Source organism: Hemitrygon akajei, chromosome 3 (genome assembly GCF_048418815.1).
Source record: "Hemitrygon akajei chromosome 3, sHemAka1.3, whole genome shotgun sequence".
Classification (NCBI taxonomy): Eukaryota; Metazoa; Chordata; class Chondrichthyes; order Myliobatiformes; family Dasyatidae; genus Hemitrygon; species Hemitrygon akajei.
Window position 1 is genome coordinate 30,781,752 of NC_133126.1, and position 24,616 is coordinate 30,806,367.

The 24,616-nt window shown below is 45.3% G+C and overlaps 1 protein-coding gene across 1 annotated transcript in view; it reads right to left on the reverse strand.

The window, feature by feature from the left end:
- Positions 1–1,798: 1,798 nt before the first annotated feature.
- The window catches only part of LOC140723015 (kelch domain-containing protein 2), a 38,119-nt gene continuing 15,301 nt past the window's right edge, over positions 1,799–24,616 (reverse strand). Inside the window, exons 5-13 of the mRNA XM_073037652.1 lie at positions 24,284–24,452; positions 23,476–23,505; positions 22,183–22,305; positions 17,863–18,062; positions 15,940–16,136; positions 15,179–15,270; positions 12,175–12,226; positions 9,154–9,251; positions 1,799–2,046 (exon numbers count right to left, since the gene is read on the reverse strand). Of these exons, the coding sequence (XP_072893753.1) occupies positions 1,829–2,046; positions 9,154–9,251; positions 12,175–12,226; positions 15,179–15,270; positions 15,940–16,136; positions 17,863–18,062; positions 22,183–22,305; positions 23,476–23,505; positions 24,284–24,452 (1,179 nt within the window). The 3' untranslated portion in view covers positions 1,799–1,828. The remainder of the gene's footprint in view (positions 2,047–9,153; positions 9,252–12,174; positions 12,227–15,178; positions 15,271–15,939; positions 16,137–17,862; positions 18,063–22,182; positions 22,306–23,475; positions 23,506–24,283; positions 24,453–24,616) is intronic.

The following is a 24,616-nucleotide window of genomic DNA, read 5'->3' on the forward strand; positions in this document are numbered from 1 at the left end:
AAACCCATCACTACCCAAATAAGTCAACTCCAACACCAGAACCCAGAGTGAAAATGTCATCCATACAGTCTTGATTAGTTGATCACTTAGAATGTAGAACAGTACTGCATAGCAGAGGGCTTTCTTAACCTATTCCAAGATTAATCTAATCCTTCCCTCTCACACAACCCTCCATTTACCTTTCATACATGTGCCAATGAGTTTCTTAAATGTCCCTGATGTATCTGCCTCTACTACCACACCTGGCAGCACGCGCCATACACCCACTGCTTTCGTATTTTAAAAAACCTTCCTCTATACCTTCCTAAAATGAGTTCTAGGTGCCTCATTATAAGGAAGGATGTGGAAGCTTTAGAGAGGGTGTAGAGAAGATTTACCAGGATGGTGCTTAGTTTATTGAACATGTCTTATGAAGATAGGGAGCATTACTTTAAGATAAAATAAGGGAAAGTATAGAGAGGATGTCAGAGCTACTGTAGGGTTTTTTTTGCGGAATGATGGGTGTGTGAAACACCCTACCAGGGGTGGTGGGAGAGGCAGCTACATTAGGACATTTAAGAAACTATTAGAATGGCACATGGATAAAAGAAAAAGGAGGGCTATGTGGGAGAGAAGGGTTGTGGAGTAGGTTAAAAGTTCAGTAAATCACCTTAAAATTATAGCCCTTTGTTAGCCATTTCCATCCCAGTCTCTAGTTGTCCAGTCTGTTTATGCATCTTATCATTTTGTACACCTCAATCAAGTCATCATCCTCCTCCACTCCAAAGAGAAAAACCATAGCTCGCTCAACCTATCTTAATACATGCACTCTAATCCAAACAGCATCCTGGTAAATCTCCTTGACAGCCTTTCTAAAGCTTACACAGCCTTCATATAATGAGGAATCCAAGAATTATTTCTTTCAGTTCTCTTACTATTCACTTCAAAAGAGAACTCTAAACCATAAAGTTTCACAAACCCTCTACTGCCCAAATACAGTCGTAGAGCACAGAAACAGGCACTCTGGACCAGTTAGTCCATGCCAGGACCCAACGACCCACACACAGAACACAGCCCTCCATCTTTCTATGTACTTTCCCAACTGTTTAAAATCTAACTTAGATCAACCACGGCAGCTTGTTCAACATTCTCACCATCCTGGGTGAAATTCCCCTTAACATTTCACTTTTCACCCTCAACCCATGACCTCTTGTTCTAGTCTCACCCAAAATCAGTGGAAAAGGCCTGCTTGCATTTACCCTATCTAAACCCCTCACAATTTTGTATTCCTCTATTAAATCTCCCCTCATTCTCCAAAGTTCCAGGGAATAAAGTACTAACCCATTCATCTTTTCCCTGTAACTCAAATCCTCAAGTCAAGGCAACATACTTGTAAACTTCTCTGCACTTACATCACATTGGTATTTTTCTTGTAGGTAGGTGACCTGAATGGCATGATACTCCAAATTTGGCCTCACAAACGTTTTATACAGCTTCACCATATCATCCCAACTCCTGTACTCAATACTCTTACCTATTTAGTGAGATACAGTGCAGAATAGGCTCTTCCAGCCCAGCAACCCCGATTTAACCCTAGTCTAATCACAGGACAGTTTACAATGGCCAATTAGCCATATACCTTTATCAGATCTCCCCTCATCTCCTACACCCCAGAGAATACGCCAGAACCCAGAGGGTAAAAGTTTGTGACCACACAGTCCTGATCAGTTACTCAGATTTTTTACCTTTCTCATTAATATAAGGAGACGAGGTCCCAGTGATACATTTTAATATCAAAGTTTAATTATTTACTGGTCAGGCCACCTTCACTTGGCATACGTGGATAATCTCATGTATGGGGCTTTTCTGAGCAGTCTTCACCCAGCTCCACGGTGACCTGAAGGGTATCATTGTAAAACTGTCCAGCGCTGTTGGAACCTCCAAAGACCAGCAGTTTGAGGCAGGTCCCTGTGCTGCCCTGACTTGAGCTCAAGTATAGTAGGCTATGACCTGCTCTTGGCACAGAGCACAGAGGATGGTGATTCAGACTGCTCCAGTTGTAGGTGTCTGGGGGTGCAGAGAGGGTGGAAAGGAAGGAGTTAGTGCTGGGTGATGTCCACATGATACAGAGTTGCCCGGTGTTGGTAGTTGCACACTCCATTATTACAACTCTCTCAGTTTCACAAGCGTAATGATCACTAAAGGTCACCAATATTCATAAAATGATCTCTCAACTCGAACCAGGCTCCCACTCAGTTGCCCTGTCTGTTAATAATGGAGGTCATATTACCCATAATCCTCTGCACTGAAGAGCCCGGTCTATCCTCTGTACATCATTAATGGAGTACAAGTATGTCCAGCAAAGGGGGCGTTTGCTGATTATAAACACAAGAGGTTCTGCAGCTGTTGGAAATCTTGAGTAACACACACACACAAAATGTTGGAGGAACCCAGCAAGTCAGGTTGCATCCATGGACAGGAATAAACAGTTGACATTTTAGGCCAAGACCATTCATCAGGACTCCTGCTTCAAGTGTTTTCTAATCAGTTTTGCAGTGAAGTGTGTGGTGAGAGATTGCAGAGACCAGGTGTACTGAGGGACAAGGGCGTCAGAGTGCATGATTCATAAAAGGCTGATGTGTAGAGACAGCAATGAGTGAGGAAAACTAGCAGCAGATAGCTGATTGGTAGGATTGAATGTTAGCAGGGCGGTGATGGCTTACTGGTGAGACCACAGCAACAGCACCATCACAGCTTTGGAGCATAAGAACATGAGAAATAGGAGCAGGAGTAGGCCATCCGGCCCATTGAGCCTGCCCCTCCATTCAATAAGATCATGGCTGATCTGTCCATAAACTCAGCTCCATCTACCTTCCATTTCCCCATAACCCTTAATTCCCCTACTATGTAAAGACCTATCTAATGGTATCTTAAATATATTTATGAGGAAGCCTCAACTACTTCGCTGGGCAGAGTTCCACAGATTCACTACTCTGGGGAAAACAGTTTCTCCTCATCTCTGTCCTAAATCTCCCCTGAATCTTGAGGCAATGTCCCCTAGTTCTAGTCTCAAATATGCAGTCATATGCAGTGCCTTGAAAAAGTATTCACTCACCATACCTTTGTTCACATTAAAGAGTATTACAAACAGAGATTTTGATCAATTTAACTGAAAATTTTGATTTGTGAATTACATAGTCCTTTTTTTTCTTAGTAGGGCCCAAAAAAACAGGGAAAATTGTAAAGTATGAAAAACTAAAAATTCAAAACTCGCCACATGACCACCAAAAAAGCACACAAGAGGGAACACAAACCAATCATCACAGAGGGATCAGAAACAAAGAGTGAGCAATTTCAACTTCTTGTGTGTCAGTATCTCTGAGGACCTAACCTGGACACAACATATTGATGCAGCTGTAAAGAAGGCAAGACAGTAGCTGTATTTCATTTTAAGTTTGAGGAGATTTAGTTTGTCAGCTAAGACACTCAAAATCTCCAACAGATGAACTGTGGAGAGCATTCTGCATCACCATCTGGTATGGGGGGGGGGGGGGGGTGTTACTGCACAAGAATGAAGTTCAGTTACAAAGACTCGTAAACTTAGTCAGCTCCAGCATGGGTACTAGCCTCTGTAGTATTCAACACATCTTCAAGGAGCAGTGCTTTAGGAAGGCTGTGTCCATCATTAAGGACCCCATCACCCAGGACATGCCCTCTTCTCATAGTAACCATCGGGTAGGAGGTACAGGAACCTGAAGGCACACACTCAGCGACTCAGGAACAGCTTCTACCCCTCGGCCATCCAATTTCTAAATGGACATTGAACCCAAGAACACTACCTCACCACATTTTTTGGTTTTTTTGCACTACTTAGTTTAACAACTATTTAATAGCCATACATATACTTAATGTAATTCAGTTTTTATCCCTCTATATTTCCCTCTGTATTTTATTGCACTTTGCTGTAAAGTTAACAAATTTCACAACGTACGTTAGTGATATTAAACCTGATTCTGGTCTTTGCCATAAAACTTTGCAAAGCAACACATAAAAGATACTATAAAGATGAGGAAGATGGTCTTGTGGTCAGATGAGACAAGCGTTGATCTTTTTGGCCTCAATGCTAAGTGGTAGATGTGGCATAAATCTAATACTACACCAGCCAGATTACACCATCCCTACTGTGAAGTAAGGTGGAGTAACATCATGCTTTGGTGATGCTTTTCAGCGGCAGAGACTAGAAATCTAATCAGGACTGAGGGGAAGATGAACGCTGCTAAATACAAAGAGATCCTGGATAAAAGCCCAGTAGTGTTTACCAGAAAACTTAATACTGGGCGAGAAGTTCATCTTTCAGCAGGACAGCAACCATGGAGTGGCTTCAAATGATGAAAATTGATGTCTGAGTGGCCCAGTCAGAATCCTGACCTTAACCCAATCGAACATCTCTGGCAAGACCTCAAGATTGCTGTCCACTGCCGCTCCCAAAATAACCTGGCACAACTTGAGCAATTTTGCAAGGAGGAATGGCCAAATCTTGCTCCGTCATGTTGTGCAAAGCTAATAGAGATTTATCCAAAAAGACTACTCTGGTTGTAGTAGCTGTGAGAGGTAGTTCAACTGAGGAAAGGGGGATGAATTCTTTTGAAATGCTGACATTTCAGTTTCTGGATTTTTAGTTTTTCCATGCTTTACAATTTTTTGGGGCTCAACTGTGAAAAAAGGAGCAAATTTGTGATCCACAAATAAAAATTCTTAGTTAATTTGATCAAACAAAATCCCTTGTTGTAATACTCCTGGATGGGAGCTAAATATTTTTTCAAGGCACTGTACTACACAATGCAGATAATGACAGCTACTCAGATGACAAGAGTTTTTTTTTATGGATAGGGGCCAAGTGCTAGAGGAAGAAAGACATTTGTAACATGTACATAGAGACATACAGTAAAATACGCCATTTGCATCAACAGTCTAGGACAGCCTGCAAGTGTCACTATGATTCTGGTGCCAACATACCATGCCCACACCTTACTAATTCTAACTCATGTCTTAGGAATGTGGGAGGAAACCAGAGCACCCAGAGGAAACCCATGCAGTCACAGGGAGAACGTACAAACTCCTTACAGATAGCAGCAGAAATCAAACCCATGATCACGAATGTTGTAAAGTACTACACTAACCTCTATAGTACAACTTGGTTTGCATGACACTTATGAGCCAAAGGGGCTTTTGATGCTGTACAACTCGATAACTTTTGATGCTGCATAGCTCCTCGGTCCCTTAAACCTGCTGCGCCCTTTGATAAGATCATGACTGATCTGATCTCTCAAGTCTACAGAGTGAAAAAAGCACGGGAATCAGTTCAGTGAAGGTTTACAGGACTGATACCAGGAGTCAGCGGGTTGTCTGCCTGAGGAACAGTTGGAGAGGCCAGATTAGTGTTTATTGGAATTTAGATGATCAACACAAATCAGCGTTATGAAGCACAACAGCACAGAAACAGACCCTTTGGCCTATCTACTCCTGCCTAGTCACATCTACATGCACCTGGACCATGGGCCTCCGTACCTCTCCCATCAGTGTATTTATCCAAACTTCTCCTAATGCAAACACAAGGATCTCCAAAGCAACACACAAAATGTTGGAAGAACTCAGCAAGTCAGGCAGCATCTAAGGAAATGAACAAACAGTCGATGTTTCAGGTGGAGACCCTTCTTCAGGACTGAAAAGGAAGGGAGAAGACGTCAGAATAAAAAGGTGGAGTGAGGGGAAAGAAAGGATAGCTAGGTGGGTAGGAAAGGTAAAGGGCTGGAGAGGAAGGAATCTGATAGGAGAGGAGAGAGAACCACAGGAGAAAGGGAAGGATGAGGGGAATCAGAGGGAGGTGATGGTCAGGTGAGAAGAGGTAAAAAGTCAGTGGGGGACAGAAACAGAGGGGATGGAGAGGGAAATTATTTTTTTTAAACCAGAAGGAGAAATCTACATTCATGCTATCAGTTTGGAGGCTACCTAGATGGAACACAAGGTGACGGTCCCAGGGTGGTCTCATCGTGGTACAAGAGGAGGCCATGGACCAACATGTTGGAATGGGAATCAGAATTAAAATATTTCGCCACTTTAGGCAGATGGAGAGGAGGTGCTCAACTAAGCAGTCCTCCGATTCATGATGGGTCTTACCAAATGTAGAGGATGCCGCATTGGGAGTGCCAGACACAACAGACAGCCCCAGCAGGTTCACAGATGGAGTGTTGCCTCACCTGGAAGGGCTGTTTGGGACCACTGAACGGAGGTGAATGGGCAGGTGTAGCACATTGGCTGCTTGCAGGGACAAGTGCCAGGAGGGACAAATGTCGAATGTTTGTCAATGCTCTTAAACGTTGCATTTAAAATCACATCCAACATTTCCACCGACAGCTCGTTCCACGCTCGCACCATCCTCTGAGTGAGGAAGCTCCCCCTCAGGTTTCACCTTTCACCCTTAACCTGTGACCTCCAGTTTTGGTGTCACCCATCCTCAGTGGAAAAAGCCTGCTTGCATTTACCCTATCGACACCCTGCCTCATTTTACATACCTCTATTGATTGAAATACTGAGGGCTCAACAGAGTGGATGTACTGTATAGAAGGGGTCTCCTCCTTGCAGAGAAGCCAGAACTTGGTGTCACTGTATAAACAGAAGGCAAGGCCTTTTAAGACAAAGCAAGGTGACATTTTCTGAGGATTTTGACCTCAAAGGGCAACAGAATCTGTCTTTAAATAAGGCAGAGGAAGATAGGCTTTTGACGGATGAGGGGGTGGACAGTTATCGGGGAAGACAGGAGCGTGAATTTGAGGTTACGGTCAGATTAGTCACAATGTTGTCGAACAGTGGGACTGGCTCAAGAAGACCAGTAGCTTCCTCCTGCTCTCCATTCCTATGTTTGCACAATACCAGAGCCTGGTGGGCAGTTAGGGCTTGTTGCAAGATCAGCTGACTATGCAGTAATAAGTTCTGCCTTGGTGCCACTGAATAAGAACAAACAAGAGGGGCTGAATAGTCTCCTCTGTTCTTCCACTGGAGCAACAGATTGTAAGATCTGCCCCACCAGTGCTCTGTCTACACGATAACTGTGGCAGGAATGGAAGTGGAGTTTTCCCAGCATGTGTTTAGTGAAAGAAAGGGCCCTATAAGGGCTAAGGAATCATTGCCATGGAAACTAGATGGGGGATAAGGGGAGGAAGAGGAGGACAAGAGTAACAGAGTCAGAGTTTTACAGTTTAGAAACAGGCCTTTCAGCCCAACTTGTCCATGCCCAGCAAACTAGTCCCCCCTGCCCACAATTGGCACATAGTCCTCTAAATCTTCCCTATCCATGTACTTATCTAAATGGTTTTTAAATGTTGCTAATATAATAAATATTCCACCCTTTCTACCAAGTATACACACCCTTCTCGTGAAGAAATTGCCCCTAAATGTACCCATTAAATATCTTAGCTCGTATCTTAAACCTATGCCCTGTTGCTTTCAGCACTCACTCCCTGGAAAAAGACTGTGAGCTTTTTTCACTTGTTTATGCCCATCATGATCTTATATATGTCTATGAAGTCAGCCCTCAATCTTCTACATTCCAATGAATAAAGTCCTGCTCTACGCAACCTCTCCTTCTAACTCAGCTCCTCAAGTCCATGCAATATCCTAGTGAATCTTTTCTGCATTCTTTCCAGTTTGATCACATCTTTCTTCACCAAATCTGTACACAGTATTTCAAGTTTTTACTTGGATTTTCAGAAGTCATTTGATAAGGTGCCACACTAGGCGACTTAACAAGATAAAATCCTATGGCGTTACAGGAAAGGTACTGGTAGGGATAGAGGAATGGTTGACAGTCAGGAGGCAGCGAGTAGGTATAAAGGGGGCCTTCTCTGTTTGACTGCCAGTGACTACTGGTGTTCCTCAGGGGTCAGTATTTGGGCTGCTACTTTTCACGTTTTTTTGTCAATGGTTTGGATAACGAATTCGTGGCAAAGTTTGCCAATGATACGGAGACAGGTGGAAGGGTAGGTAGCACTGAGGAAACAATATGATTGTAGCAGGACTTAGACAAATTGGAAGAATGGACAAAAAAGTGGCAGATGGAAGTGTTGGGAAATATACAATAATGCATTTTGGTAAAAGGAACAATAGTACGGACTGTTGTCTAAATAGTGAGAAGATTCAAACATCAGAGGTACAAAGGGACTTAGGGGTCCTCGTGCAAGATTCCTAGAAGGTTAATTTACAGTTTGAATCTGTGGTAAAGGCAGCAAATGCAATGTCAACATTTATTTCAAGGGGAATAGAATATAAAAACAAGGAGATAATGCGAAGGCTTTATAGTACACTAGTCAGGTGGAGTATTGTCAACAGTTTTGGGCCCCATATCTCAGAAAGGATGTGTTGTCATTGGAGACAGTCCAGAGGAGGTTCACAAGGATGATTCTAGGAATGAAAGGGTTAACATACGAGAAGCACTTGGCAGCTTTGGGCCTGTACTGACTGGAATTTAGAAGAATGTAGGGGGATCTCATTGAAACCTACCGAATGTTGAAAGGACTAGATAAGGAGGATGTGGAGAGGATGTTCCCTGTGGTGGGGGCATCCAGAACTAGAGGGCACAGACTCAACATTGAGGGATGACCCTTTAGAGGTAAGGAGGATTTTTTTTTAGCCAGGGAGTAGTGAGTCTGTGGAATGCTTTGCCACAGACTGCAGTCGAGGCCAAGTCCATGGGTATATTTCAAGTGAAAACTGAGTTTCCTGATTGGTCAGGGCATCAAAGGATATGGCGAGAAGGCTGGTGTATGGGGTTGAGTGTGTTCTGGGATCAGCCATGATGGAATGGCGGAACAGACTCAATGGACTGAATGGCCTAATTCTGCTCCCATGTCTTGTGGTCTAGGTATGGCTTCAGTAATAAAATAATTGAACCATTGGTTCCTTAGCTCTTATTAGAGATTATAACCCTTTGTTATGCTGAAATCATGCAAGGGAAATGGCCAAGGGACAGTGGACAGTAATTCTGAGTCTGGAACACCAAGATGCCAAGGAAATCAACTGAGGGAAAGAGGGCCAGAACAACTCCCACCCACTACCTTCCCCCCCACCGCAGGGTGAGAAATAACTGGTTCGCAGCCACACAGACAAGGTTCCACCTACCTAGGTTGAGGATAAACACATCGCGCAGGGCCCCAGTCAGATTATATCCACCGCTTATCAGAACCTTGTTCTTATTCACAGGCACAGCAGCATGGTGACTAAAACAAGACAAAATTCCATTTATTTTACACTTTTCTTGGAAGTTATGTTGAATTTCTGAAGGAATCAAAGAGAAATTACTGAAGGCTTTACAAGCAGCTCCCACAGAGTTTAATCCCCATTGTAATATCTATTTGGTTTTCTAATGACTTTGGTTTTGTCCTGATTGACCATCTCTCCCCTAGCACCCCCCCCCCCCCCACATTACATAATCCTAGGGCATGGGTTAAGACACAGAGCTTAGCTCCATATACACTGCCGTAGGACAGCACAGTATCCTTTTGCCTGTGAAGCTGTATGGATCTTTTAACCTGCTCCAAGAGCAATCCAACCTTTCCCTTCTCCATCGCCTTTTTAAAAACTATTTTAAATACCCCTAATGTATCTGCCTCTACTCATCACCTCAGTCAGGTGCTTGATGCAGTCACCACTCTCTCTAAAAATATCTACCTCTAACATAAACCCCCCTCCCGAGACTTTCCTCCAGTCACCTTAAAAGAATGCCCCTTCATATTAGCCATTTCCACTCTGAGGAAAAAGCTTCATGTGTCCACTCTATCTATGCCTCTTATCCTCTTGTTATACCACTATCAAGTCACCTCTCATCCTCCTTTGTTGTAAAGAGAAAAACCCTAGCTTGCTCAACCTATCCTCAAATGAGAAGTTTTCTATCCTGGTAAATCTCATTTGCATCCTCTCTGATGCTTCCACATCTTGCCAAGAATGAGCAACCAGAACTGAACACAATATTCCAAGTGTGGTCTAACCAGGGGTTTATAGAGCTGCGACATTAACCTCCCAGCTCTTAAACTCAATCCTGCAACTAATGAATGCTAAAACACCATATGTCTTCTTAACCACCTGATCAATTTGTGCTGCAGCATTTAGGGATCTATGATATGGGGCATAAGATCTCTGTTCCTCCATACTGCCAAGAATTCTTCCACTATCTCTGCATGCTACCTTCAAACTTGACCTTCCAAAGTGAATCACTCCACACTTTTCTATGTTGAACTCCAACTGACACCTCTCAGTTCAGCTCTGCATCCTATCAATGACCTATTGTACACTCAATAACCTTCTACACGATCCACACCACCACCATTCTTTGTGTCATCTGCAGACTTACTATCCCACCCTTCCACTTCTTCATCCAAGTCACAAAGAGCAGGGGTCCCAGAACAAATTCCTGCAGAACACCACTGGTCACTGACCTCCAGGCAGAATACATACCATCTGTACCCACCCTCTGTAGAAAGCAGAGGGTGGAAGGCAAGCCAATCCTGTACTTACACAGCCAAGTTTCCTCGGATCCAGTGCCTCTTGCCTTTCGAAATGAGTTCGAAAATGACTTTCGTTATCAAATGTCTCACTAAAATCCATATCCACCACATCCACTGCTTTACCTCCATCTATGTGTTTTGTCACATCCTTAAAGAATTCATGACCCACCCCTCACAAAGGCATGCTGACAATCCCTAATCAGACTATATTTTTTCCAAACTAAGCATAAGGCACTTGGGATCCACAGTTTGCAATGATTTGGATGAAGATGTATGTAGTCCAATTGACAAGTTTGCATATGAAATAACAATAGGTGGAGTTATGGGTAGCAAAAGAGGTTGTTGAGGGATACAGCAGGAAATTTGGGGTTAAAGTAACAGACTGAGTTTAATCTAGATGAATGAGAGGTGTTGCACTTTGCACAGATCCACCTTGTCTTTCTTCTGGCTGATCTAGCATCCTCCCCTCCAAAGACAAACGGGTAATGGTTACGGAGTTGTGGGCATGCTCTTGTGGCACTTGCGGGCTGCCCTCAGAACACCATCATACTGTGTAGTATGCTTAGCCTGAAGTTTAAATGTTCTCTTTGACAGTTCAGTGAGACTCTCTCTCACTGCTCCCCGTGATTTCTACTGCCATCCAACTCTTTGACCATGTGCTTAGCCAGACTTGTCAGCCTGTAGTCCTTTCCCCTCCCCCTCACCTTCTTATTCTGTCGTTGGCCCCCTTTCCAGTCCTGAGGAAGGGTCTTGGCCCAAAGCTTTGACTGTTTAGAGGGCTTCAGTTTATGGTGTGAGGGGAAGTTTAAGGGGGATTTGCAAGACAAGTTTTGATTTTTCTTTTGTACTGAGTCATGGGAGTCTGAACCACTCTGGCAGGGAGATGGTGAAAGCAGATACAATGGAATTATTTGGGAGGCATTCAGGCAGACACATGAACTGGAACCCAGGCACATGGCATCAGTTTAAATTGGCATCATGGTTAGCACAGATGTGGTGGGCCAAAGATCCTATTCTTGTGCTGTACTATGTAAGATTCTGTCCTACCACACACATCAGCTCCAAGAAGACCCCAACAAGTTTTGGAGGCTTACGTGCCTCAATGACCTGGAGAGCTATATGGGCTGGAGTCAGGGCTTTACGTTTTGGCTCTTGGTAGGGTCACCCATGCCAAGCAGGTCAAAGGGTAGAGGCCAGACTAAGAGCAGGCCACCAGTCCTCCAGGTTCGGGGTTCAGCTCAGGGCTAACAACCCTGACTGGTAAAACAAAACTGTTATGGAAACAGCAATGAAGAATCCTTCTACATCTGAGAGCGATGGCATTCCTAAGTCTGCTCTGGGACTTGCATGACTGACAGTAGTGAAAACCGAGCTACTGACGTGATGAGGGAAGCCCTGAACACCACCAGAGATAGAAGATCTTCATTGCTGCCACAAATACCAGCGGTGTAACCAGCAATAGAAATCACACACATCCAGTGCCTTCGCCTCTGCCCTTGCTGGAGTCAGTGCTTCCTCACTCCACAGTAACCAGCTAGCCACTGCTTCACCTGTACGAGGAGAGCAAGCTCCCTGACCAGCACCATTTGTTGAACCCTGTGGTTTACACACACCCTCGTTCCCCTAGGGCAAGACCTACCATCGTGGAGCAGGAGGACCTGGGATTTGTACGCTCACGTACTCCATGAAACCTAGGGGAAATGGACAGGAGATAGAATCAGCAGACTGTGAGGCTAATCTGGCATCAATCTACATCAGTTCCTTTCTGGAACATTCCAGTGTCTTCCCCACCCTGACAATGTTTAGTTAATGAACCACACATATTCCCACGTTCCAGAACAATACAACACAGTACAGGTCCTTCACCCACGATGTTTTGCCGACCTTTTAACATGCTCTAAGATCACTGTAGGAAACGGTTTAAGATGACGCTAGTGAGACACAGCGATGCCTTACTGGCAGCAAACAGAACTACTAACTGCTGTATTAATCACACTTTTCCTGGATAATGATCACTACAATCGATAGCTTGTAACTTCCCTTTCAGTGCTGTGCTTTTGAACTGCCAGTATGACCTGGCATTTTTGTGGTGTGAACTGCAGTCACGAGGTGCAGTAAGGCTGCAGCGTGGCAGGTATGGGCCGAGTCAAAGGGGAGCCCGGGAGCGAGGAACGATCCGATGTTTGGTCAATTTAAATACCGGGCCAGATTGAAAAGATTGGAGTGTCGGGGCCAGAGTCGAGGGAGGGGCAGATATTCAGCTCACTGCTCTGGGAGTTTGCTCATCTCAGCACAGAACTGAGGCTGCGGCCTGCAATTAATGGGCTCCTGACTGGCTGCAGCGATGAGCTGGCTTCGTGGTTGTGGATTCACTTTCGTAAACTTTAGTTCTGAGTGTTACTTTGTTTTATTGTTTGCACAATTTATTTCTTTTGTACGCATATTGGGTGTTTGACTGTCTTTTTTCAATGAGTTCTATTGGGTTTCTTCAGTTTTGCAGTTGCCTGCAAGGAGATGGATCTTAAAAGTTGTATATAATATACATACTTCGATGATAAATGCACCTTGAAACCTTCCCTCCCACATAGAGATTGATTTTTCTTTCATCCATCTGCTTATTTAAGAATTTAACTATCCCTAATGTACCTGCCTTTACCACAGTCACTGGCAGTATGTTCATGCACCCAACACTGTGTTAAAAAAAAACTTACCTCCAACATCCCCCTATACTTTCCTCTAATCACCTCAAAATTATACCCTCTGATACTAGCCATTTCCACCCTGGGTAAAAGCTCTGCATAGGATCTGAGACATCGAGGTGCACACAGAACGCCAGCGAGAGATTCAGTGCCGACTGCCTGCCTTTTGGTCACTGCTGGAGAAGGAGTCTGAGAGCGGCCGATCGTTGTCTGGCTCGCTGTGGCAGCTTCTTTTATATATATAACAAAATTCCTTTATTACAAATATTGGTGCTATACAATATATACAAAACAGTGACTGACACAATTACTTCACTACAAATAGACAATACACATTAAACCAAGATGTTCCCATCTCTATCAATGATGGCATATACACCCCGCGGAGTCCAACAGTCCCGGAACAGCTCTAAGGTCGCCTTGGACTGTGCGTGTTCCTTTTCAATATTTACCCGAGCACAAACATACCCTCTAAACATTGTCAGGCACATCCTCACGCCACCCGTTTCCAAGACCCACAGATGGCTGTTTTCACCAGCCCCAAGAGCAAGTTAACAAGGACATCCTCACCCCTCCATGCCCCCCTCCTTACTGGATGACCATATATAAATAGGGTGGGGCTAAAGTGCAACCAAAAGGCAAGAAGCAGCCCACACAAATACGCAAAAAGGGGCTGCAGCCTCGCCCACTCCAGGTACTTGTGGTACACGGTCTCCTCCAGCCCACAGAAATTACATGCGGGTGGGAGATCCGTCTACAAACTGAAGAACTTATTGCAGGGCACCGCTCTATGCAGCACCCTCCAGCCGGGATCCCCCAGGTGCATGAGAAGAACCCCCTCGTAAAGGGACTTCCAGTGCGGACCCTCCTCACCTCCAGGTGGAAAGACCGACCGCCATGGCGTGTCGGGACTGTGGACAAGGGCAAGGAAGTGGAGGGTGTGGAGCAGCAACCCATACAGACACCTCCTACTTGCATCCCGGCCCGAAGGATCAGGACTTCTTTTATAGCCACCAGCTGGTGGTGCAATGGCATCAGCGCTGGACTTTGGGGCGGAAGGTCCCAAGTTCAAATCCAGCCGGCTCCTGTGCATGCTTTCTATCTGTGCTGGGTTGAGCGTCGAGCTAGCAACCTGACCTTGTTAAAAAAAGAAATTGCCTGCTACAGAAACATCAACAGCAAAAAAGCTGATGGCCAATGCTCTCTAGTAAGTTGAAAGGCAATTTCTCGCTGTAGCGGCTGGGTAGACCTCTCTGCCTCATGTAGTGTCCCTCTCTGTCAGTGAATGTCTGTGATATCATAGGATGGTACCAAGGTTCTGTGTTTATGGACTGTGGACTATTTCAGACTTAAGGTTTTATATTCTGGGGTATTTTTTAAAATATAAAAGTCGCCCATTCCTTTTCCATTTTGTTTTGCGAGGCAGATGTGTCTGGGGTTGATTTTCCGTTAGTGTTTTGTTAATTTTTCGTGCGGGGGTGAGGCTGTTTTTTTGGGGGGGGTCTATTTTCCTGTTCTTTTGTGCAGGGGGGAGGGAGTTATGGGTGGGTTGATTATTGGGAAGCCATTCTTTTTGTACAGTGGGGGGGGAGGGTTCTCTCTGAATGAGTTTCATGTTCTTTCTTTGTTTCGAGGCTATCTGGAGAAGACAAATTTCAGAGTTGTCTTTGATACACGTTTTGATAATAGATGCATCTTTGAAGAAAAACCCCCTCTTTCTTCATTTCTCATCACCCTTTGTTAATTATTTTAACTGTGATGCTTTTTTTAAAAAAAATATCATGGCCACAGAAAGCTCTCACTTCTGATGCACACATTCTTCTGCTCTTGCTCCAAAGCATTTCCCTCCCATCACCCTTCCAGTAGCAGGGTGAACTGAGTGCTGGGCAATTTCTATCACTGGTCACAGGCACCCCCCATACTGACCCCACGCCGTCGCCTCACCGAGATCCAGTATGTGCAGGTCGTTCAGGAACACGCAGCTCCGATTTCCACCGAAAATGATCAGTTTATCTCTCAGGAGCGTGGCAGTGTGACTGGAGGTGGAGAGATAAAGAGTCAGAGCTACAGCGTTAAGGGGCTGACGGGCTAAAGCTACAGTGCCGACACGGGGAGGAGCAGAGGTCCGTTGTTTGACAGGGGCTCCTCAGTGAGGCTGTGGCGAATGCCCGGGCAACTCAACTCTTCTTTCTCCCTCTCCCGCTTGTGGGTGATACAAATATAAGTAGAGGGGCAGGTAGTGTTGAGAAAGCAGAAGGATTTGGACAGATTAGGAGAATGGGTAAAGTAGTGCCATTTGCAATACAGTGTAGGAAAGTGTATGGTTATGCACTTTGGTAGAAGAGATAAAAGTGTAGACTATTTTCTAACCAGGGAGTAAATTCAGAAATCAGAAGTGCAAGAGCACTTGGAAGCCCTAGTTAACGGGCAGTAGTGAGGAAGGCAAGTGCAATGTTAGCATTCATTTCAAGAGGATCAGAATATAAAAGCAAGGGTGTAATGCTGAGGCTTTACGAAGCATTGGTCAGAGTATTAGAGTATTGTGAAGAATTCTGTTTGAAAGGGTGTGCTGGCATTGCAGAGTCTAATCATCTTGAGAATGGAATGTGGTCTCCATCAGTTTTCCACTGTACATGTGACAATAATAAACCCACTGGCCAGCTGTCCTCCTTGGGTCAGTTCCAACAGCTCCACGAGCTACTTACCCACAGCGAGGCAGTGGCCTCTCCCCCACCACGATGGGCTGGTACCAGATCTCGTGCTCAGGGTTGAAGATGTAGAGGGTGTTGCTGTAGACCTGCCCCCCCTGGGGGGGCCGGAAGAGGAGGCCACCGAAGATGAAGAGCTCCCGCTGGAAGACAACGGCACTGTGATAGGCCAAGGATGGCACCTTCCCCTTCCCCTGCAGCGTGGGGGGGGGGGGGGTGCAGAGGGAAAGAAAGAGAGATGAGTTTCATTTGTCCGATGTACATCAAAACAGTAAAGCTTGTTGTTTGTGTCAGTGACCAATGCAGTTTGAGGATGTGCCTACAGCAGCTCGCAAGTATCACCATGCCTCTGGCACGAGCAAAGCATTGTTACGCCTTTGGTCATGGGGAGAACATTCAAACTCCTTACAGACAGCGGCAAGAATTGAACCTGGGTCGATGATTGCTGGAACTGTAAAGTGTAACATTATACTACCACGCCACCCTGACACTCCCGTCCCAAATCCATCAGGCTGGAGGGAGGGGTGAACAGGTCAGTCGAAAATTACACAACCGAGATGGATGTGTTTTTAATTAATCACCAGCTCTTTTATCGTTCACTCTCCATTCTATCAGACACTTCCTTTCATTCCTTCTACCTCTCCCTGTCCTTTACAATATTATACACGTTCATAGTACATAGAACACTATAGCTCTGTACAGGCCGTTCAGCCCACAATGTTGTGCTGAACCTATAACCTGCTCTTGGATCAATCTAACCCTTCCCTCCCACATAGCCTATCCAAGTGTTTCTTAAATGCCCCTATTGTATCTGTCTCCACCAGCATCCCTGGCAGCATGCTCCACGCACTTACCACTCTCTGCGTAAATAAACTTACATTCAGTTTCTAATGGACTGTGGGCTACAAAACCAGGCAGGTGGAGTAGAGACAGAGAACAGCCATGCCACACTGAACGGGGAAACAGTCTCGAGGGGCAGGAAGGATCTGACTGTCTCATCACCAATGTCTTGATGCCTGTTGGTGAGGCATTTTGCCAGAGTTCCTGAGTTTGCTCAGGAAACCACTCCACTGTGCCCATCGAGTCCATCTCCTGCAGTGTCTGCAGAATGTCCCATGCCGACCACTCCCACCCGGATCGACGTTGGAAAAGGTGTTAGCCCAGATGAATTTTTCCATGCAGTGTGGCGACATCCAGCTGACTGGGACGTTGTGAGTCAAATGGGCCAGAATGCGGGGGACAGACAGAAGCTCAGCACATGCACATCGTGATACTCGGTGCATGTGTATTTAGGCTCCTCAGACTGCAGGATGTAGCAACACTCGAAGGTGGTCATCACGATGAGGGAGACATTGGGCGTTATTGCTCCCGTTGTCCCCAGGGACTTATACATTGTGACCTATCTGACTCGCTCTATCTTGGATCCACAGGAGAACCTGAAGACAGCTCGAGTAATTCCCAAGCTGGAGGAGTAGGGAATGAGGCACACTTGTGGCAAGAAAGCAGCCTTGAGGGCACCTCACACCTAACTAATCAAAATCAGGTTTAATATCACCGGCAGATGTCATGAAATTTGTTGTTTTGCAGCAGCAGAATATTGCAATAAAAACTATAAATTACATTAAGTAATATACAAAATTAAATTAAATCCCAGTTACCAATAAGGTGCATCCTCCACACAGTCTCAATTTCTGTTTTTACCTTCCCAGTCCGCTCCAGCTAATTCTTGTTATGTGCCTTGGCCTCTCCAAACCAGATCTCCAGCCCTGTCAGGTAATCAAACCTGATGGTGAAGGGGACACTGGACTGGTTGGGCCAGTTGCTGAAGAGCACGGCCTCGCCATTGCCAGGTTACAGGCCCCAGGGATAAGCAGCTTCCCACTCCACTGATCCCAAATTTCAACAGCTGTCCTTACTCACAACCATGAAGGACCACTTCCAGGTCAAGGTGTCCAGGACATAGATGTCGTTGAAACATTTAGCATCGTTCTTCCCTCCAAATATGTAAATACGGTTGGCATCAGGGTCATAGGTCGCTGAGTGCCCACACACACTTTGTGGAATGGGGATGGTTAGCGTTGAGGTTGTTTCCAGGGGAAACCAGAAGATGTCACCATTATCTACACAGAAGGTCAAAAATTACGGGTCAGTTACACTCAAAATCCATGGAAAACAATAGCCTGGTTTTCTTTGGTGCAAGATAAACAGTCGATGTTTTCGGCGAGTCCCCATCTCCTCCACATTCCTCCAATTCCAGTGCGAATGGTTTATTAATGATATTCAAAGTGGTGTGGTGCGGTGGTGAACATGTTCTCTGGAACTATGAGCCTCATTCATTTCTCAGAGGCTGGTATTGATGGAAAAGACCAGCATCTGGTCTTGGTGAATTAAAGAATGGGGTGGAGAGGCAGCAAAGTTTTTAAGGGATAAGTTGATATTTTCCTCAGGGATCTGTGAAGCAACCACCCAGGTGTTCAGTGCACACACCTCAAAGCAGGGACAGGCTCATGAAGGCTCACAGGAAACTTCATTCAGACGGCAAATAAGGAGCCTTTCAGCCCTCTACTCAGCTTAGTCCCACTTGCCAGTTTTTGGCCCACATGCTTGGAGATGTCACCAAGGCTGAAGGCTGCCCAGGTTGCAAATAGTCCTTTGGAACAAAGGAGACGGAGGGGAGATTCCACTAGGATATGGTCTGGGAGAAGTGCGCAGATGCAGTAGCTCACACGAGGCCGCTGAGAAGGTTGCGGGATAAAAGGGAGACACTGCCTAGTGGAGGGGCATTGGAGTGGTTGACGGAGCAGATTGAGGCAGAGTAGCTGACTGGCATCTCCCTTGAGCAAGGGGTTTAGACGGGGTGGAGTTTGTTAGGTGTATTCAGGAAGGTTTCCTGACCCAATATGTAGATAAGCCAACCAGAGGAGAGGCTGTACTTGACATGGTAAGTGAACTGGTCAGGTGTCAGGTCTCTCAGTGGGAGAGCATTTTGGAGCTAGTGATCACAACTCTATCTTCTTTACCATAGCACCAGAGAGGGGTAGGAGCAAACAAGTTGGGAAAACATTTAATTAGGGTAGGGGGAAATATGATGCTATTAGGCAGGAACTTGGGAGCAGATGTTCTCAGGAAAATGCATGGCAGAACTGTGGCAAATGTTCAGGGAATATTTGCATGGCATTCTGCATGGGTATGTTCCATTGGGGCAGGGAAAGGATGGTAGGGTAAAAGAACCATGGTGTACAAAGGATGTAGAAAATCTAGTTAAGAAGAAAAGCTTATGAAAGGTTTAAGAAACTAGGTACTGTCAGAGCTCTAGAAAATTACAGGATTGCCAGGAAGGAGTTTAATAATGAAATTAGGAGAGCTAAAAGAGGGTTATGAGAGGCCTTGGCAAGCAGGATTGAGGAAAAACCCCAAGTATATGAAGAGCAAGAGGATGAGCCGTGTGAGAATAGGACAAATTGGGTACAACAGTAGAAACGTGTGCATGGAGTTGGAGGAGGTACTTAATGAATACTTTGTTTCAGTATTCACCAGAGAAGAGGACATTGGTAATTGTGGGGATGACTTACAGTGAACAGAAATGCTTGAGCATATAGACATTAAGAAAGAGGGTGTGCTGGAGCTTTTGAAAAGCATTAAGCTAGATAAGTCGCCAGGACCAGATGAGATGCACCCCAGGCTACTGCGGGTAGTGAGGGAGGAGATTGCTGAACCTTTGATGATCTTTGCATCAATAGGGGCGGGAGAAGTACCGGACGATTGGAGGGTCGCAAATGTTGTTCCCTTGTTCAAGAAAGGGAGTAGAAATAACCCAGGAAAGTATAGACCAGTGAGTCTTACTTCAATGGTCGGCAAGTTGTTGGAGAAGAACCTGAGAGGCAGGATTTATGAGCATTTGGAGAGACATGATCTGATTTGGGATAGTCAACATGGCTTTGTCAAAGGCAGGTCGCGCCTTACGAGCCTGATTGAATTCTTTGAGGATGTAACAAAACAATTGATGACGGTAGAGCAGTAAATGTAGTGTATATGGATTTTGGTAAGGCATTTGATGAGGTTCCCCATGCAAGGCTTATTCAGAAAGTAAGGAGGCCTTGCTTTGTGGATCCAGAAATGGCTTGTCCACAGAAGACAAAGAGTGGTTGTAGATGGTTCATATTCTACATGGAGATCGGTGACCAGTGGTGTGCCTCAGGGATCTGTTCTGGGACCCCTCCTCTCTGTGATTTTTATAAATGACCTGGATGAAGTAGAAGGGTGGGTTAGTAAGTTTTCTGATGGCACAAAGGTTGGGAGTGTTGTGGATAGTGTGGAGGGCTGTCAGAGATTACAGCGGGACATTGATAGGATGCAAAACTGGGCTGAGAAGTAGCAGATGGAGTTCAACCCAGTCAATTGTGAAGTGGTTCATTTTGGAAGGTCAAATTTGAAGACAGATTATAATATTAATGGTAAGACTCTTGGCAGTGTGGAAGATCAGAGGGATCTTGGGATCCATGTCCATAGGACACTCAAAGCTGCTGCACAGGTTGACAGTGTTGTTAAGAAGGTATATGATGTGTTGGCCTTCATCAGTTGTGGGACTGAGTTCAAGAGCTGTGCGGTAATGTTACAGCTAAATAAGACCTTGGTTAGACCCCACTTGGAGTATTGTGTTCAGTTCTGGTCACCTCACTACAGAAAGGATATGGATAGTACAGAAAGAGAGCAGAGGAGATTTACATGGATGTTGCCTGGTTTGGAGAGCGTGCTTTATGAAAATAGGTTAAGTGAACTTGGCCTTCTCTTCTTGGAGTGACAGAGGATGAGAGGTGACTTGATAGAGGATGTATAAGATAATGAGAGGCGTTGATCGTGTGGATAGTCAGAGGCTTTCTCCCCAGGGTTGAAATGGCTAACATGGGGGGGGGGGGCATAGTTTTAAGATGCTTAGAAGTACATACAGTGTGGATGTCAGGGGTAAGTTTTTCCACACAGAGAGAGGTGGGTGCACTGGTGGTGATGGTAGTGGGGGTGGATCCAATACAGCCTTTTAAGAGACTCTTAGATAGGTACATGGAGCTTAGAAAAATAGAGGGCTATGTAGTAGGGAATCTCTGGGCAGTTTCTAGAGTAGGTTTCATGGTCAGCACAACATTGTGGGCCGAAGGGTCTGTAATGTGCTGCAGGTGTCTATGTTCTATGTAAAACTGCAGCCTGGACAGGGTGGAGAGGACAGTGATGAGGGCTTCAGTTCTGTGCAAATATGTGGAAGCTGTAAAAATGTTTCTCTCAAAAATCAGTCAGGATTTTGAATTCAGAGAGGCAAAGGCAGAAGCCAAGGCCACATTTAAAATGTACCAGGGACGTCCCTGACACAGGAAGGTGAAAAAGGTGTTGAGCACATTAGCCTTATCAGCCAGGGTACGAGTACAGAAGTTGGGACAAAATGTTGCAGTTATCCAAGTTGTTGGTGAGACCGCACTTGGAGTACTGTGTACAGTTTTAGTCACCCTGTTATAGAAAAAAAGTGGTTAAACTGGAGACTAGACTGGCTGAGTTATAGGGAGAGTTTGGCCAGGTTGGGTTTTTATTCCTTGGAATATTGAACAATGGGTGACCTTAAAGAAATGTTTAGAATTATGAGGGGCAAGGTGGATGATAACGGTCATTTCCCAATGATAGGGGAGTCCAAACCTAGGGGGACATAGATTTAGGAAGAGGAGGGAAAGACTTGAAGGGGACCAAAGGGAGAATATTTTTATGCAGATGCTGGTGAGTCTACGGAATGAGCTTCCAAAGGAGGTTGTTGAGACAGGTACAATGGTATCATTTATGGAGCAATTGGAGGGATATGGACTGAATGCAGAAAGTTGGGGTTAGCTGGGTGGGCACCATGGGTGATATGGACTGGGTGGGCATCATGGGTGGTATGGACTGGGTGGGCATCATGGGTGGTATGGACTGGGTGGGCACCATGGGTGGTATGGACTGGGTGGGCACCACGGGTGGTATGGACTGGGTGGGCACCACGGGTGGTATGGACTGGGTGGGCACCACGGGTGGTATGGACTGGGTGGGCTGATGGGCCTGTATCTGTGTTGTACTATGATTCCATGACTTTGAAGAGCCATGACTTACAGGACTGTGGGACTGTGAACTGGGAGGTCGAATTAACCTGACCTATTTTTGGTTGATGGGCTGAATAACTTTCTCTGATTCTAATCTAACGTCCTTTGCCAGGGTGACCACACCTACCAATCTCTAGTCTCCACAAGCCGTCCTTACTGCAGCGATTCTGAGGTCCCTCTCCACCAACGAGAATGGCTGTGTTTGGGTCGCTGAGGCACAGGGCGTGATCCCAACGAGGGCTGGGGCAAGCTGCGGGCCACCGAGAGAAAGACATTAGCACTCGGATCAGCAGGAGAGAACACACGTCTAGGGTGCTGAGCAAGGATCAGTGAAATGGCCCTTCACTGTAAACCTCCCTAAATAGTGCAATACAATTCCACCGTCTCTGTGGTGACGGAACCACACTGCTTGGAGAGAGGAGTGTGTCCAGCATGCCCCCACCATGCCTTCACACAGCTACATGCTCAACAAACCTTTAATATGTGAAACTTCACAGGGACACAAAACTAGTCAAAAACACTATATTATGATACTTATAAAACACTACCTTGCTATTTTTGCTCTCTTGTTGCTATGTTCAAAAATTGTTTGCAAGGTTGTGGCTTGCTGTTAAACATTGACCAGTTTTGTGTCCCTGCAAAGTTTCAGGGACATTTCAGAGACTCTTAGACAGGCACATGGACGATAGAAAGATCACTCCTTACTTGTACATAGTTCTTTCCTTTTGCTTGTTTTTTCTTTCCACTCTTTTCTATAAGTGTATACCCCAGATAAATACTTTGTGGAGATTTGTGATATATATGATTATATGATATATATGTACAATGTCTGAAATACATCTTATGGAAATGTTTGTTTGATGAACTTCAATAAAAAAATAAATTACAAAAGAAAAGAAAAATGGAGGGCGATGTAGGAGGGAAGGGTGATCTTAGAGTTGGTTAAAAGGTGGGCCAAAGATGCTGTACTGTGCAGTACAGTACTGTTCTATGTTCCAGTAAACAGTCATAAACAATCCACAGAAATAAACTACTTTGCTGAGTTTCTCCAGCATCTGCAGAATTTCTCAGGTTTACGCTGTGGTTATGCTACATTGGTGCTGGAAATATGGCGATGCCTATGGGCTGCCCACAGTACAATCCTCAGCTGTGTTGGCCGTTGCATTTCGCTATATGTTTTGATGTACATGTGACAAATAAATCTAACTATTTTTAATCTTTGAATAGAATCATATTTCAACTGGGCCTCCCCTCCCTCAGTTACCCTGCACAACATCCATCCTAGGGCCTCTCGCTTTGCAGTTTCTAACACTGAGGGCTGAGACAGTCATTAGGACCAGGGGCCCGTCAATTGCTTATTAACCACCCCCTCCCCCATCACTGAGGGACAATGAAGGTTCACAAGTGCAAGTTTACTCACTCTGTAGCCTCTTCACATCTGACTCAGACCCTGGAGTTAGAAAAACAAATATCAGTTACCAGAAGGTCATTCCTTCATCTCCCATCACCTTTGCAAGGTCATATAATAATGAGTTGGAATACAGGAAGGAGATAGAGAGCTTAGTGACATGATGTCATGAGTACAACCTTTTCCTCATTGGTAGCTAAACAGGAGAGCTGGTCACTGAAAGGGGAGGTGGTGCACATGCTCCTCTCTACGTCAGTGTTAAGGTTGAGAGGGTTCCCAGTTGTGAACATCAACAATAGCCTGTCCTGGTCCAACCAAGTAGATACCCATGGTCAAGAAAGCTCAACTGTGCCTCTCCTTCCTCAGGAGGCTAAACAAAAAGTTTGGCATGTCCTTGCCAACCCTTACCAATTTTTAATCTGTCTATAGAAAGCATTAAGTCTATTTGAATAACCACACTGCATGTTATGGCAGAAAACGAGTTGTGGACACAGTTCAGCACATCACAGGAACTAACTTATACAGATGCCTGCTGGTATTGGAAGTATTGTCTTGGGGGAAGCAGGTCCTGGATTCCCATTTCATTGTGCGACGTCACAAGCATCAGAGTGTCAGCTGACAACTCTGTTCCCTTTGTTCTAGACCCTGTCCTTCGATTGAAAATGAGACATTTCTGTTCCCATCATTCAATCACCTCAAGCTCCAAGGTTTTGCTGTCCCTCCAAACTCCCAATCTTTAGATTTTCATCTGCAATTTTGCATTGGAACAAGAGTGATCTGGCAGTAAGGGGTGCAAAAATGGACACGCAGTCAACCCCACCTGTCTCCTCTTCTTCCTCCTCCTCCTCCTGATGGCGTATGCTGCTGTTAGAAGAACCCACAGCCCTCGTTGGAGTGCGGAAAGGCCCTGCAGGGTGCCAAGCCTTTCCATTGGTCTTCGGTATCACCAGATCCAGGCTCTTGCCCTGCTTGGCAGTGGCTGCACCAGCCTGTGAAAGGGAGAGTATTGTCAGCTCAGATCCAACCAGTGAGATCTGATCATCTTCAAAAGATGACGCCCCAAGAAGGCAGCATCCATCATAAAGGACACTCAGCATCCACAATGTGCCCTCTTATTATTATTATTAGGGGGAGTTACAGGAGCCTGAAGACC